Raw genomic sequence first — 15,478 nt, 5'->3', positions numbered from 1 at the left:
GTCGTCTTGAGTCGTTCAACGTACTGCCCGTTTTCAGCCTCACGCGCCTACATGCAGCTGCAGCTCAAGGCACGCAGTGTTTCCAGAGCATGCCTCATTTGGGTACGCACAAAGAGAACTCAGAACGTAGAGTGGCTGAAGGAGCGGGCAAACCACTTCTATGCCTGCTGGCAGACCTCTCGCAGTTTTTCCTCTGAAATCCCAAATACGACGGAACTTTCCTAATTAACCTCGAGATCTGTACTTTCTTATCCTTAGCGAAATAAAAAGAGCGCGTTAGCAATATAAGTCGCTGGAGTGGAAGGACAAATACTGCTAGTTGTCTCTCTGCCTCTTACATTTGTTTTTTTTTTTTTCTCGAGGCGTCTCGCACGCAGTGTTTGTGCGTATACGAGGCCATATGATTACATTGTCGAGACCTTTAATTAGAGTCGCCGCATCGTCATGCGGCACAGATCCAGTGACGACACGGTTTACTCACCGCGGAAACACGGGCGCAAGCAAACTGAAAGGCAAGCAAGTCGTTCCTCGTCATCCTCTTCGCGGAAAGTGTCCCAGCCAAACAGAGCCTTCAGTGCAATCTGCTATGAGCGCACAACGCTGTCTCTCTTTCACTGTGTGCACACTCATGCCGTCCTCTTGCTCGCATTCCTATGCTGCTTTGGCACAAATCTTTTCTGCTAACTCGCCCAAAAGTGCACTGCATGGGCGTAATTAGATGGTCAATGGCCCTATGTGCTCTGTTCTTCAATGGAGCCGAGATCACATTCTGCCTAATTATGTGGACATACATTTTACCACTTTTTAATGCCTTGAAAGACATTGCCATGATTTGTATTCAGTGTAAAGAGAGAAAGAAGATGGCTACACGATATAAAAGAACACTTAACAAGAGTGAACCCTTGTTCAGTGTTCTTTCATATTGTCACGTTTTGTTATTCAGAAAACAGGGGCAATTAAGGCTACGTATTCAGCTGTTACGGTGAGGCTTTTGTAAAATAACAAAACGAAAGATCCTCCGTTCTGCACAATACGTGTCCAGAAAGAGGGGCATGGAGGTGGACTTATTTTAAATAACGAAGAAAATGTGGACCAAGACTCGATTTCCGTGGATGCCACTACGCATCGCGAGGTGCTTAACACACACACAAAAAAAGAAGGCAAAATTTTCAATGTTCTACGGATGCTACTGATTTTCAATGACGGCTATCGGGAAAGGCATCGGGGATACAGGAAGCATTTTACAGGTCTGAGTTTATAGCGAGAAAGAATCAATCGTAGTCGTCAAGACATTCACGAAGAATCTCTCGAAACTCAGCAGTTTTCTCAAATTTTTAATTTAACATAAAATATCCGCAATAACTAAGTGGTGTTCGCAAGTTGCGGCCGACATAAGGCTAGGTTGTGATATCAAAAAAAGCTAGGCATTACAGAAATCGAAGAAAAATAAATAGTAATGAAATAGTGCACCTAACGTCAAACTGAGAAAAATGAGGCAAGATCGAAGAAGGGAAGGTTTGAATGCAAAACAACGTTTAAGAAAGGCAGTTTGAGCAAATAAACAAAATAATTAAGATGTATGTTGCCATAAATGCTTAAAATAAACTTTATTTTTTCTATGCCAAACTAATTTCTCACGTACCAATCAGGTTGGTAAAATTATGTACAAAGCTGGTTGAATGTCATTAAACATATCGATTTCTTAACTTGAGATTAAACTTGTTAAAAAAATGTTAGAGATTACTGCGGCCTTCCGCATTTGAAAAATGCGAAAGCATTGACTCCTCCTCCTCACTCGTCGCCTCTCTTGCTTCGCTCTGTCCCATCTTTAGAACTCATTTTACTCTGCAGATACCATTCGGCCTCAAACGCGGCCACAGCAATCTAAACATTAAGTGGGGCTTCACAAACAAATCGCCGTAATAAATGACGTTTCTTGGCCTTTTGTTTTTGAATTATTTAGGAGCATCGATGTCTATTCCTTTATCGTTCCTGTAAGTCAGTGTTCACATATCGTTTTTTTTTTTTTCTTCCATGAATTTAAATCGTCTGTTGTGCTTTTTTAATACGTACTTTTGTGCTTTATTCCGCACTTGTCGATAACACGCAAGTTTAAGTGACAACGCGCCGCGCTAGAATTTTAGTCACAGAATTTTATAGCTCACGGAAAGGCTTCACCCTCCACCCTTTAGCGCTTTAGCTTAGGAGAGCGGAATACACGTATACGACCGAAAACCGCCGAAGTCCGGCCGCTGACTCGAGATGAACGACTCAGACCATGCACAACACCATCACGTCAGCTCCAGCACTCGTAGAAAATGTTGCAGCTATTTCTCTTGCCTGACTCGCAAAATAACACCCTTGTGCTTCTCGGTCGTTTAATAACTGCCGGCAGCAGCGAGCCATGTTCCTTCGTGAACAGCAAAGCCACCAGTGTCCCGCTCCCTAAAATAAAAAAAAAAGCGCATGCAAGTTGAACATGCTCGATTTACTTGCTCTATATGTTATGCAGCGCGCTCTGCGTCCAGCTCATTGCGACGTGTATCCAAGAGCCGAACAAGGCTCCCGCTTCTCGTGTTACGCTGGCAGCTAGCTATAGCCCGTCTTCCCCAGCAGCTGTCTCGATCGCGTCTCAGCTCTGGTGCGGGCAGTGTTCCATTAAAGCGGAAAACTGCAAACAACATTCACGAGAGAAGAGAGACAAGCGACGACTTTCAACTAGTTTATTGACATTATTCACATTATCAAACCAAGAAAGTTTAGTTCTTTTTTGTACAAGTGAACGGAAACCTCACAGACAGACTTCTTGTGGCCATATCTGGCTATATGCAAGGCGCCTTCTTTTATTTGGGGCCACCGATTACCTTAGTATGTTCAAAACGTAATTTGCAATTTTTGTTACAGGATAGGCAGTGTGTGGGCAAGGGCTGTTAGAGCAATAAGTCCAGGTTGCTGTGCTTCTGTACACGCTTATTGATGCAGCGTCCCACCTATCCCACATAAACCAAACCGCAGCTGAGTGGAATTTCATATACCATGCCCTTCCGTTTTGCAAGTCATATATTTGGCTGTGCGGTTGATGCCGCAGCCGGCATTCCTTCGAGTATCTTTGCGGTTAGCTGAGGCAGGTAGGACAGCTGCAGAAAAAAAAAACGCCTAGATCGAATTTACTTCCAACCCTTTCGGGGTCATGCGAGACGTTGTGATTATAGGGAAGCACTTCAAATTTCCGACACTCTGCGTTTATCTCTCTCGTGAACCAGTGTGGAGGTACAGGGTCTTCACCCCAGACTCACAAAACTCTGAGCGACGAAGGCGCGAGACACTTCAGCGCAAAAACTGGTTTTCTCTATGTGCGAACAAGACTTGATGAGGGACGACTTCAAGCAGGAAGACGCAATTTCCCTCCTGATAAGCTTCGATTGGCAGCAGTGAAATAGTAAAGAACCCTTTTTTACCTTTACATGTGCACCTAACACATGTGGTTTACTTCATTAAAAAACGGTCTGTGGCCTAAGAACTGCGTCGGCTTGATGTCCTTGTATGCGATGTATTCTATAATAGAAAGAGGACGATTATAGACTTAAGTCAACCAAAGGACAGGCAAGCTTTTCTAAAAGCTACTTGATACTGCACTACTTTTCTACTTTAAACTAACAAGTAGGTAATCGAGAAGTGGGCACAATATAGCCAGCCCCTATATTTAAGAATCGTATATAACGAATAATTGATGAGCCTGTAATTTTTGCCCGAATAAACTCTCGTAGTACTACTCCGACTAGTATTTAAGAAAAAGCGTTTTGCTCCTTCTAAACCTCAGCCGTTATGCTGGAACTGTGGAACGAAGATGTAGCAGAGTAGTATGCAAAAAATACTGAAGCATATCGACAGCTACTGTATAGCTCTTACGGTTTCCCATAGCTGAAGTATTAAATCTTCATAAGACAGATTATCAGCTGAGAGGCACAATCGTTGTAGTTACCACGTGTTTCCAGGAAGTATTCAGTTCTGGACTAAACCTGGGTTTCGAGCAGCTGGGGACTAAAGTTGATGAAATATACCTTAGCAACCTGTGCTTTGCTGATGGCACCGCCATAGTAAGTGACTTGGAAGACGGGCTGCAAAATATGAACAATGAACTACTAGTGGCGAAGAAGAATGTCAGGTCTCAAACTAATATGTAGAAAAATAAAGCAATGTTCTACAGTTCGAAAACTCGAGGCAGAGTCGCAATAGCGTTCCATTGAGTGAGTCATACAGCCGCAAGACAGCAACCCAGTCGCCTCGCCTTTGTTTACTTCCAGATTTCACGCTGCGGTGACGATGACATGCGGGATGGAGCGAAGTAAACCCAGGAAAGCATGTGATAACTGTCGTAAAGCGAAAAAAAAAATGGAAGCGAATTTGCTTCAGTCACGCAACAGCGGACGCGAAAGGACAGCCTCAGTTAAGCGCGCACGACGTTGCGCATACAATACCCAAAGGCCTTGCGAGAGCGCAGAAGATTCTTTGGATGTCTTCTCCAGCATGCAGTTACAATCTCTGCGCAGGTACTGTGTTCCTTTGATGTGTGCCACGACGGCTAATGTAAGAAGCAGATCCACTTCAGTGGGCAAAAAGAAGGAGGAAAACGGAAAGGCACAGCTGAGTGTGACAGCTTGTTATAGAGGCAACAGCGTTTTCTTTACGTAAGTACCTGCTTGGTTGCATCTCACAAAAATATTAACATGTGTCTGTTCGTTTTGAACGACATGCGTATGTTTACTTCATGTTCATCTTTGCATTCATAGTGGATCACGTTTCGTCAAACACAGTAAAAAAAGTCTTCGGGCGATTTTTACATGATCGATCGAACATGCATTAGCATTATTCCCTAACACTACTTTGTGTAATGCCTACGTGGCACGCCTTTTTTTTCTTACCCCATAACACAACACAGAAGTACTTTTTGCCACATACACGAGACTGTGCAGCTCATCTGCACAACACACACTTGCGACATGACACAACTGCTTTGCAACACATGTACACAAGCACAAATGCACGCGAACAAACGGACAAAAAGACGACTGATTAAATACTACTTGAATTCTTTCTCAAGCATCTCTCAAGTTTCGTTCTAAAGGGAATCAAGCATATCTTACGCTCTGTAGGACCCCTGCCCTACGGTCCTCGGTCTGGGAGTGGCCCGTCCCCGGAAGAGACGACTGGCAGCAAATGCAGAACGATCATCCAGCGATTTAATCCGCGGTAAATAATTACACGCTCTCGTGCACTAAATAAACTACCGCGAAACACACTTGCGGACACAAACACCAGTCCCGTAGAACCAGACTCGACAACCCCAGACACGCGCTAGCCGTCGTAATATACGGTTTACCCCAACTCACAAAGATCACGTCACAGTATTCGCAACACGCTCCTGCACCAAACGCAGACGCAACCCTTTTTCTTGAACTGATCGTCCTGATTAGGGTGCCTCAATATCAGTGCCGCGCTGCATCGAGGCACGCTAGTCCTTATACTGTCGCCCCGCCATCTACACAAGTCTTTTGCCTGGTCATTCGTCTTCTGGATAAGCAATAATTGTCAACGCTACGAAACAAGCATCTTTTTGAGCGTCACGCGAGCTTTCGCAGTCACAGTGATAATATCGGGTACATCCGACTTGCGGTGTGCGCGCTGACAGATCTCATCTTCCGCTCTGACAAGAAGTAGCGCTTGGTCACAAGACCTAGCAAGCTCCCACCATCCTCTGTGTTAGTAGACGGTGCCAACGTTCAGTCACTTCGACGCAGTTTTTTCGCAGTGACGCCGCATACACGTTTATCTCCTGACGTACATGTAATAATATATATAGCAGAGGCGCGAATCACTCAATGCTTTTCGTGAACGGAACGCGACATGCCTGAGTGCGAAGTGTTTGACGGAATTACGTTGGCAGCGCTTGGTTACCGTTGCTGCTTGCGAACTTCCTTAAAGAGCCCAGATCACTGCGCTTGAAAGTAGACGAAAGCATTTGAAAAAACATTTACATCAAGTATTGGCTGATCCAGCACACAGCGATTTGCTTTGCGAAAATTCAGGCCCGCGCGTCAAACAGACCGCGAAAAAAGTGAATTCTACTACACGAGCCAAAATCCGTGCTCGAGGCTCTGGACGGGTACATGTGCAATGAAATTCAAAGCAAAAAACGAAGCTCCAAAATTCAAACGTCTTAGCCTGCTTAGCGACCAGCTACGGAGATCGTATTACGGATTAACGTATAATATTGTCTGCAGGAGCACGAAAGCTATTTACGCGTAGAGTATAACTCAATATGGCAGCCGGCACGGCGCTACTTTCCCCGGAGTTTACTAATGGGCGGAGCCTCTTGGCTGCCAGAGAAAATTTGGACGCCAGACTCGCAGCACCACCTTGTCCAGCACTGCCCAAGACTGAAAACCTAAAGTGTTCACTGATGACTTTTTCGTGCCGAAAGTCGCAGTTCATATGTGGTCCACGTTGTGCTTTTTAGGCACTTCTTTTCGCAGCAATACGAACATATTCTGATCTGTAAAATGGCGCAAGAGAGGCTTCGTCGCCTGATGCCATTATTGTCCTGGAACGTCAATATCGCTCGTTTTTGTTCTGGTGCCTCTCCTAGCTTCAGACTACATTTGTCGTCGCACAGTATCCCTTTGTCTTATACGTCGTTTGGCTTCTGCATCTTACTCTTGCTGTGACGTCGCTGTTCAACCATTACAGGAGCACGCTTTTCCCGGTGCGTTGCCGCCGCCGCCTTCAAACACCAGTTCCGCTTTTCTGCCTCGGCTTCACGCCAACGCCCCATTAGCTCTGCCTTTCCACGTCGACGGTCCTCGTCCACACCACTCAGAGGGATCGACGTCGGGCTCGCGAGGCGGCGAGACCTCGCGGCATCCTAGACCGGACAATAATATACCGGAATTCACCTTCTACGCCACAACCTCCTCTTTCCTCTTGTTTTTGCTTCATATTTGCTCTCTCCATTTCTCTCTCTGCAATCAGGGAATAAGTTAGGGAGGAGGGTAGCAAGCTGCTCAGGTAGCTTAAGTATCTTCCATAATTTTTCCTTTTCTTGGCTTTCTTTGAATAAATGGCTTAGTCGCAGATAATGTCATCATTATCATCATCAACAGACGGACTATGCCCTCTGCAAAGCGAAGGCCTCTCCCGTATTTCTCCAATTAACCCAGTCCTGTTCTAAGTAAAGATATTCGACTACTACTTCCAGTGCTTCGCTACCTATTGTAAACTGCTGTTCCTTCCCGAGGCTGTTGAATGTTACCTTAGTCTTTTGCATATTGATTTTCAGACCTGCCTTTCTACTTTTCCTGTCTAGGTCATCAATCATTATTTACAATTCATCCAGTGAGTAACTTAGCAACGCAATGTCATTAGCGAATCGCAGATTACTGAGATATTCTCCATCAACCCTTATCCTATAACTGCTCCCATTCAAGGTCTCTAAATACTTCCTCTAAAAGAGAGAGAGAGAGAGAGAAATATAATAGAAAGGCAGGGAGGTTAACCAGGCGATGCCCAGTAGGCTACCCTACATGTCGGGAGGGGAGCAAAGGGAGAAAAAGGAAAGCCTCTAAGCAAGCTGTGAATACTACTGGAGAGATCGCGTCTTCCTTGCCTAACACCTTCCTTCAAGAGAATTTTGTTACATTCTTTAAGCAGAACTATAGCTTCTGTGAAGTCACTACAGATATTTTCCAGTACTTTCACATATGGTTCGTCCACACCCTGATTTCGCAGTGCCTGCATGACCACCGAGGTTTCTACTGAGTCATATGCTTTGTATAATCAATGAATGCTACATATAAGGATCGATTATATTCCGAGCATTTTTCTGTACTTGTTTAATGGTATGGTTATGATCGATAGTAGAGTATTCTTTCCGAAAACATGATTAATATTTTGCTTGATTAAAGTTTAAGTTCTCCCGATTCTATTAGCAATGTACAATGAACAGCATAGTCGTAAATTAAGCTCACGACAATTAAAAGTATGGTGGATACTTAAGCTCCGCCTTTAAGGCTATGACGTGTAGCGTAGGCTACCAGCCCACATATAAAGCACCGCTTTAACTAAGCCGTATAAACAGGCATGCCTTATTTAGGGGTAAAGTAAATGCAAGCGTCCTGGCAAGGTGATTCTGATATCATTCTTCAATGTGAAATGTGAGGCCGCAGTTGGCAAATTTTTTTATTATTTATTTATTTTTTTATTTATTTACAGTGAACCCCACAGCGCCAAGGCATTAGAGCAGTGGAGTGGGCTTCAGCGATAACATCAGGTTATTCAAAACAAAAAGTGCAAGCAGATTTTGTGAAGAGACACAGAAACGAACAAGTACAGTGGCATTAGGTCTCAGTCAGTAAGGAAACAAAATTACTGCTGCTGGCGCCCGCCATATGAACAGGAAGCGCACTCCATTCCGTGACTATTTTTGGAAAAAAAAAGGAAAACCTCAAGTAGTTCATCTTGCACCCAATTTCTCGCATCTTATTATTGCGTTAGAAATCCTGCGACAGGTTTCAGCCCGTCGCGTAGTCCCGGGAAGGGCCACGTTTGGCCTTGAGCCGCAGCGGAGCCGAATACAGCTTTAACCAAGCCTTATGAACGTGCCTTAGTGGCTTATAGGACTAACGTGAATGCCAGGGTCCTGGCAGGCTGATTCAGACATAACAGTCCCATGTGAAACGAGAGACCCAAGTATTGCTAACGCCATTCAACCCGGTTTAACCCGAGCTAAACCACAGCCAATTTTCTTTTTTTTTTTTCGTTGTCTCTTCTGGCTGACAGGTAGTGGGATGTTGAATATATTTTTGCCTCTCAATTTTTGTCTGATTATAATATATGAAATGCATCAGTTTGAGCCTACTTTTTTTTTTTCACCTTTCCTCCAACAGTTCTAATCCTATTGTATTTTTATTGTCAGTGACGATAACGTCTCTTGAATATTGCCTTGATATGAACCTGGCTGCCCGTTTCTGCACATACGTTTCAACTTATGGATCAGATAGTGTTGGTGGGGATTCCAGACGAGACTAGCGTGCTCCAAGTGTGGCTTTACCAGCGTCTGATAGGCTGTAAGTTTTAATTTTTGGGGAGCATTACGAAGGTGTCCGGTTTACTAAGTTAAGTATTCCGCTTGTTTTATTTATTACCCTATTAATGTGTTGACTCAATGTGAAATCGATAGTGAGGGTACCACCTAAATATTATATTTCAGGTGTTTTTATCATTATTTTTAATTTTGTATAAAAAAAAAAACCTATCAATCTTTTTTCTCGAAAATGTTACATGATAAAATTTTTCGCTATTCAACTGTAGCTCCCAAGACTGGGTCCATGCGGCTATGGTGTTTAAACCTTCCTGCAGAATCTCTGTATCGCAGCTAGTGGATACGTTCCTGCATATTACAGAATCGTCGGCGAATAACCTAATGTGAGAAGATATGTTGGCTGCCAAACGTAACATCAGGCAACCCTACGTCAGTTCCAGTCACTGCGCGGCCATGTCAGCTGCCAGCTACCTCCTGGCAGTGTCATGATCGTGGTTATTCGCTCACGACGCTAACGCCGATGCCAACGTCAGATTTCCTGGTGAACGAGGCCTTGAACGCTATGGCGTTGAAAGAGGAGCTGAAGGGTCACCCAATTTTAACGCCATAACGTTGGAGGCCAGGTTCTCCAGAAAACCCTCCGTCAGAGTTGTCGGTATTGTGGGCGAAAAAATCACGGTCACGGCTCTGGCAGGTGGTGCTAGGTGGGTGCAGGGCACTGCTTGAGTTTAGGGTTGTCTGACGCCACGCGATCCCCTGACACGGTAGATGTGGCAGGAGCTGTTAACTGGGGCTTCTCCTTTCTGATGGGTGGACGATATCGGAAACAGCTTCCAGGAGTCAGGCACGCCAGCTTTATTCCACGCGGACACATTCGCACGAAATATGATTGCATGAAATATGATTGCATGCATGAGCATGTTTTGAGCTGTTCGAGGGATTATAATTATGCGAGTAGCCATGTCCATGTACCCCAACAGGGATCCGCAAGGGAGAGTCGGCAGACAGGAGCCATTAAGGGTGTCGCATCATGCTCTCGAAGGTGGAGCTTAAGTGTGCCCCAAATTTTAAAACGATATCGTTAAAGACCCCGCTCAATGAAAATCCGTCATCGGCGTCGAGGGTTTAAAATCACGAGCATAGTGTTGGCAGGCAGTAGCAGGCAGCTGACACTGATTAGCCGCGCACTGATTAGCCGTAGGGTAGTGTGGCGTTAGGTTTGGCAGGAGCTACGAGCTCGGGCCTCTCCTTTCATTTGGGAGGGTGGCATCAGATTCAGCCTTGCAGGACCCCTGCATTCTCGTTACCAGACCACGCAGGTAGGTTCATATGGCTTGGTTAAAGCGAGGCTTTATATGTCGAGTGGTAGCCTACGCTATCGCGCCATACCCTTAAAGACGAAGTTTATTTATTTATTTATTTATTTATTTATTTATTTATTTATTTATTTATTTATTTATTTATTTATTTATTTATTTATTTATTTATTTATTTATTTATTTATTTATTTATTTATTTATTTATTTATTTATTTATTTATTTATTTATTTATTTATTTATTTATTTATGCGCATGCCTATATCGCACATGGGGCTTAATTGTAGGGGATTACAAACATTATCTCTCATAAATAAGCAAAGTCAAGACAAAAAAAAGAAAGAAAACAGCAAACACAACAAGAATAATAATAAAATAATAATGCATCTACTATACAATGAAATTCATAATAAACAGTGAAAAATGTAATGGAACTCACACACAACACACTTCAACCAGGGCTGATGAAAAGATGGTAGATGGGATATTCATTACACTGTCGAACAGTCGATTCCATTCGTTCACCGTAAAAGGGAAAAATGAATGAGCAAAAGCATTAGTGCGGCAAGCAATCTCTCTAACTTCTTTTGGATGATAATTTCTAGCGGAAACATAGTGTGGGAGATTCAGGTAAATATTTGTGTCCATTTCAGTGTCACCATTTAATACACTGTGGAAAAATTTATATCTCAGGAATGTTCCCCTTTGGTACAGGGGCTGCCACCAAAGCTCGGTTTTAATGCTTATTATGCTGGAGCCAAAGTTACAGCGCGGCGCGGTTCTGAATACGTTCTATTTAATTAATCAGGTTGTGTGTATGTGGGTTCCGGATTGGGCGTGTATATTCTAGAATATGGCGTATATTAGGAATATGGAAGGCTTCTTTGAGGGTAAGAAGTGCAGTTTTGAAGTTTCGCCTAAATAAACTCAATCCAGTACTAGCTTTGTTAGCCAAGTAGTCTACATGTTTGTTGCATGAACAGTCGGACGAGAAGCTTACGCCTAAATACTTGAAATTATCAACACGGTCAAGGGAGTTGCTGCTATTGTGGTATTGGGAGGGAAAGGGCTATGTTTTTGTGTGAACTTAACATTTATTGATATTAGGCTTAAGTGTCCCTTATAATTTTCTTGCATATCGTCACGCAATCTGCATGCGGGCGAGGGGAATGTGGAATCCTCGCAAGTCATACATGTACGCGAGCGAGAATTCACAAGAGGATTCAGGTGCAGGTTCCGTTAACTTTGGCGTCCCATAGCCTTGAAGGCAAAGCTGAAATGTCCCCAGAATTTATTATTACTTTCCTTTTCAGTAGTCAAGTTTATCCCTCCACAAGCGTCTGTGTAGACACACTGAACATGTGGTTCACTACCTTGATCCACACTTTTTTACAACTTGCCGAGTTTGGATGGCACACATGGACAATTAGCCATCGTTGGTATAATGGTGTCTATTGTGCTGGTTTGCGCGAGTATATCAGAAGAAGCGCAGGACGCGAGGGTTAGTGTTCCAGATAGAACCATCTTCTGATCTTTTCGGCGCAACGAAGCTCAATAAAGACGGCATGTACTCTGGGATAAAATATTTATTTCTCCAAAACAACGTATCGTGTTGATTTCTTCCCTTATTGATGACATTAAGGCTATTTAAACGCGAGGTGCTGCGTAGACAAGCGCGCACCCTAAATGACCTTTCACCTCTTGCGTGCAAATGTGATCCCATCAGCCACGGGGAGGAGGCAGATGTCTATCCGCTCGTCCTCGTGCAGCTTCTTGTTGAATGCCCGTAACGCCATTGACTCCGACGTCTGGTCTTCGGGGTCGTAAACTGTACCACGCCACAGCACCTGCCACGAATAAGAGGAGAACCTTCAACAACCTGTATGACAATCCCTTATCCTTGTTCACTTCCAACTAGGGACAAACGACAGGGACAAACGACAGGGACAAAGCCGGCCAACATTTGCAGGGCAATATATTAGGGTAGGAGGTTTATGGTGCATAAGCCGCTAAGACTGCAATACACAAAAATACAAGCTCCGCGAAAACGTTCGCTAGTCCATTCGTTCCTCCGGTTCCCCTCAATGCGCAGTAGCGAACACCGCAACCCCTTGGAAAGAGGGGTCTCCAGAACCGCCTCATTTTACCGCCAATTCCTCGTGGATTCAAGCCTCCTGGCTTAGTCTGGTGACACCGATAAAGGAGCCTTCGTTAACCGCACACAGAGTGTGCTGTTCTGGACAGTGTCTAAAATATATTTACTATCAGGCACGTACTACCAGGAAGCGCAAGCCTCCGCTGGAGTTGAAACAACTTAATTAAAAAATAACCGTGCGCAGACGACTACTACGTCGCCCAAATGTTCCGCTGCAGCTTGCAAACATGGGAAGCTGGGGTGAAGGGCGAAATGGGGAGTAGCATCCGGTAACTTTGGAATAGATTGACTGTGAGACTTTACCGTTAGTAAAGGGTGGAAAATAAAAATCCTAATGAAGTCCGCGCCATGCCGGAGTCCATCCCACCATGGCATCAATGCCACCGTGTTGATATGTGCGAGACGTACGTTATCGATGACGATGAGTCCGTTCTGTCTGACCAACTGCAGGCACCTCTCGTAGTAGTTGTCGTAGTTCTCCTTGTCAGCGTCGACGAACACGAAGTCGAAGGTTCCCGCTTGTCCTTCTCGCAATAAATCATCTGCAAGGCCGAGACAAGAGAAAAATAAAGCGTCAAATATCCGCTGCTCATTTTCTCAGATTATTAGAAAATGTTTGTAGCCCAAAATGAATACGCTTGCAAAAATTCTGCAGTGCCCATCTTCTTCCTCGACGTGATTTTCTTGAAACCTAGTCTTCTACGAAATAGAGTGGAGATTCGGACTCAGATTATATGAGCCTGTTGTCGTCCATTTGTGCTAAGTCGCTTACTTTATCGCCTGTCACTGCTGACCAAGATTCCCAACCGTCGGCATTATCATCATCATCATCATCATCATCATCATCATCATCAGCTTGACTATATCCACTGCAGGGCGAATGCCTCTCCCATATTTCTCCAATTTACCCGGTCCTGTACTAGCTGCCTCCACTTCACCCCTGCGAACTTCTTAACCACATCCGCCCACCTAACTTTCTGCCACCCCCTGCACGCTTTCCTCCCCTTATAATCTAGTTTGTTACCCTACGCGAAAATGGCACTCTAACATACCACTCTAACATGAGCACTCTAACATCGCCACTCTATCGGGACTCTAACGTCACTCTAACGTCGCTCTAACGTCACTATAACGTCGGCACTCGAACATATCAATAATCTTCTTTGTTATATTACCCCGTCAGTTTCGTGCACTCTATCCCCTCGATTTCATCCCTGATATCAAGAAGCAGCTTTTATTCTTGAATATAATGTTCTCTTTTTCAACCCTTCTTCGTCCGCAATGCTCTCGTAGTATGCTTAGAGAAAAGTTTTCGTTGAGTTCTGCCTTGTGACATGAAGAAGTTACTTGTTATTTGACAGAAAAGAAGATAATATTTCTTTCTACCTTCGACATTTGAAAGTGGGTGCCCTCAAATATGTGCACTTGTAACACATCTCTTTCTATAACTAACCAGTTCTATATTACTCAAATACTTTGGTCTGTGTAGAAACTCGCCCGCACACCACGAGGTGCTCGACATGTGACACTCACCCAAAGAATCAACAGCTGGTCCGAAGCGAAGCTCAATCTTATTTTCAACGCCAGCCTGAAGGAAGAAATGTTCAATGAAATAAGATTATTACAGGGCGATTGTAATTATTATCATCATCATTATGGCAAAATAATTAATGCAAGTTGAACCACGTATAGGGTATCCCATCGCCACACTAGACGTTAAAAATAAAGCTTCCAGTGCACTCAGTTAATTGAACAAATTAACGGTTTACTCAGCAACTGGAGATATACCGACGCAAGGCATCACGTAGTCATACAAAATTGCCCTCGGTGCGCTTGATCGCATAAAAATATTAAGGATGAAATGGGCTATATTTTTCGCCGATCTTTATTAGCGGGCAATATGCGCCTTTTTTGCCACAAAGAAGCATGAAGTGCACGTAACAGCGCTCCAGTACACACACATGCCAACGAGGCCAGTGCTTATAAGTTCTGGCACAGCAGTACTAAAGAGTGCTCAATTAGTCTGATGCTAAAGCTGCTAGTGCTGGGAAGCATGTCAGTGCGACACAGTGTTGACGTACTTCTTTCCATAACGGCCTCCCGACATTCACCAGCGTCTCGTGAAGGTCCAGCGCCACCACTTTTCCGTCCGGGGGCAACGCCAAGGCGGCAGCGATTGCGCTGCAGCCGGTGAAGGTGCCTGAGCAGGTAGTGAAGGTCAAGACGTTAACTCGCGTCATCATCAGTGCATCATCCTTACCGATCGCTAGAAAGCGGCCCTTTGGCTTTTGGAGGTTCCCCTACTCAGCACGATGATATGGCCATATAATGCCTTCTTTGCAAGTATATCTCCGGTTCTGCGACACTCGCATGCCACTCATTCCACAGTCCTGCAAACCTCCGACCCTGTTTGAGTTTAGTTACGCTTTGCCATCCCAGACAATGCGCGTGGATGGTTCGTACACGAAACTATGGCAGCGTCAGGTTTGAAGTATACAGCATGTTGCCGTTTTTCGCATAGCGTTTAGGCCGAACCTCCACACCCTCTTATGGCAAACCGGAAACTCCTAACCGAGATCTTTTCGGCTAACATCTAAGGACCAACCAGCGAAATTTGTGTGACGCAGAACCGATCCGAGAGGCGAGCGACACTTAAAAACAGTTTACAGGAGTGCACTTAAGCCCCCTTACGTGAACAACTGCGAAAACATTGCGCGTTGCCTGCTTAGTTTCGTTATGAGCTCGTTCTGCAGTTAACAGCTTTTCAGACATCTACAACTTTATTTGAGTTTACTTTATTTTCTTACTTTACTTTTCTTATCCGCGTTTTCTTTATCCTTTTAATTCTCTATTATCCCTTATTTCTTTCAGGATTTAGTTTGACTTATTGTATGCTCTATTGTTTAATT

The 15,478-nt window shown here is 44.3% G+C and overlaps 1 protein-coding gene across 1 annotated transcript in view; it reads right to left on the bottom strand.

Annotated features, from left to right (window-relative positions):
* Window positions 1-12,108: 12,108 nt before the first annotated feature.
* Window positions 12,109-15,478, bottom strand: part of LOC146207240 (putative caffeoyl-CoA O-methyltransferase 2) — a 129,140-nt gene continuing 125,770 nt past the window's right edge. Inside the window, exons 6-9 of the mRNA XM_084577698.1 lie at window positions 14,651-14,769; window positions 14,103-14,157; window positions 12,978-13,111; window positions 12,109-12,261 (exon numbers count right to left, since the gene is read on the bottom strand). Coding sequence (XP_084433824.1) covers window positions 12,109-12,261; window positions 12,978-13,111; window positions 14,103-14,157; window positions 14,651-14,769 — 461 coding nt within the window. The remainder of the gene's footprint in view (window positions 12,262-12,977; window positions 13,112-14,102; window positions 14,158-14,650; window positions 14,770-15,478) is intronic.

This window comes from Amblyomma maculatum, chromosome 1 (assembly GCF_055883805.1).
Source record: "Amblyomma maculatum isolate TAMU_Amacu chromosome 1, ASM5588380v1, whole genome shotgun sequence".
In the NCBI taxonomy this organism is placed as follows: domain Eukaryota; kingdom Metazoa; phylum Arthropoda; class Arachnida; order Ixodida; family Ixodidae; genus Amblyomma; species Amblyomma maculatum.
The sequence above is the reverse complement of the archived record's forward strand: the minus strand, read 5'-3'. Positions and strand labels throughout refer to the sequence as shown.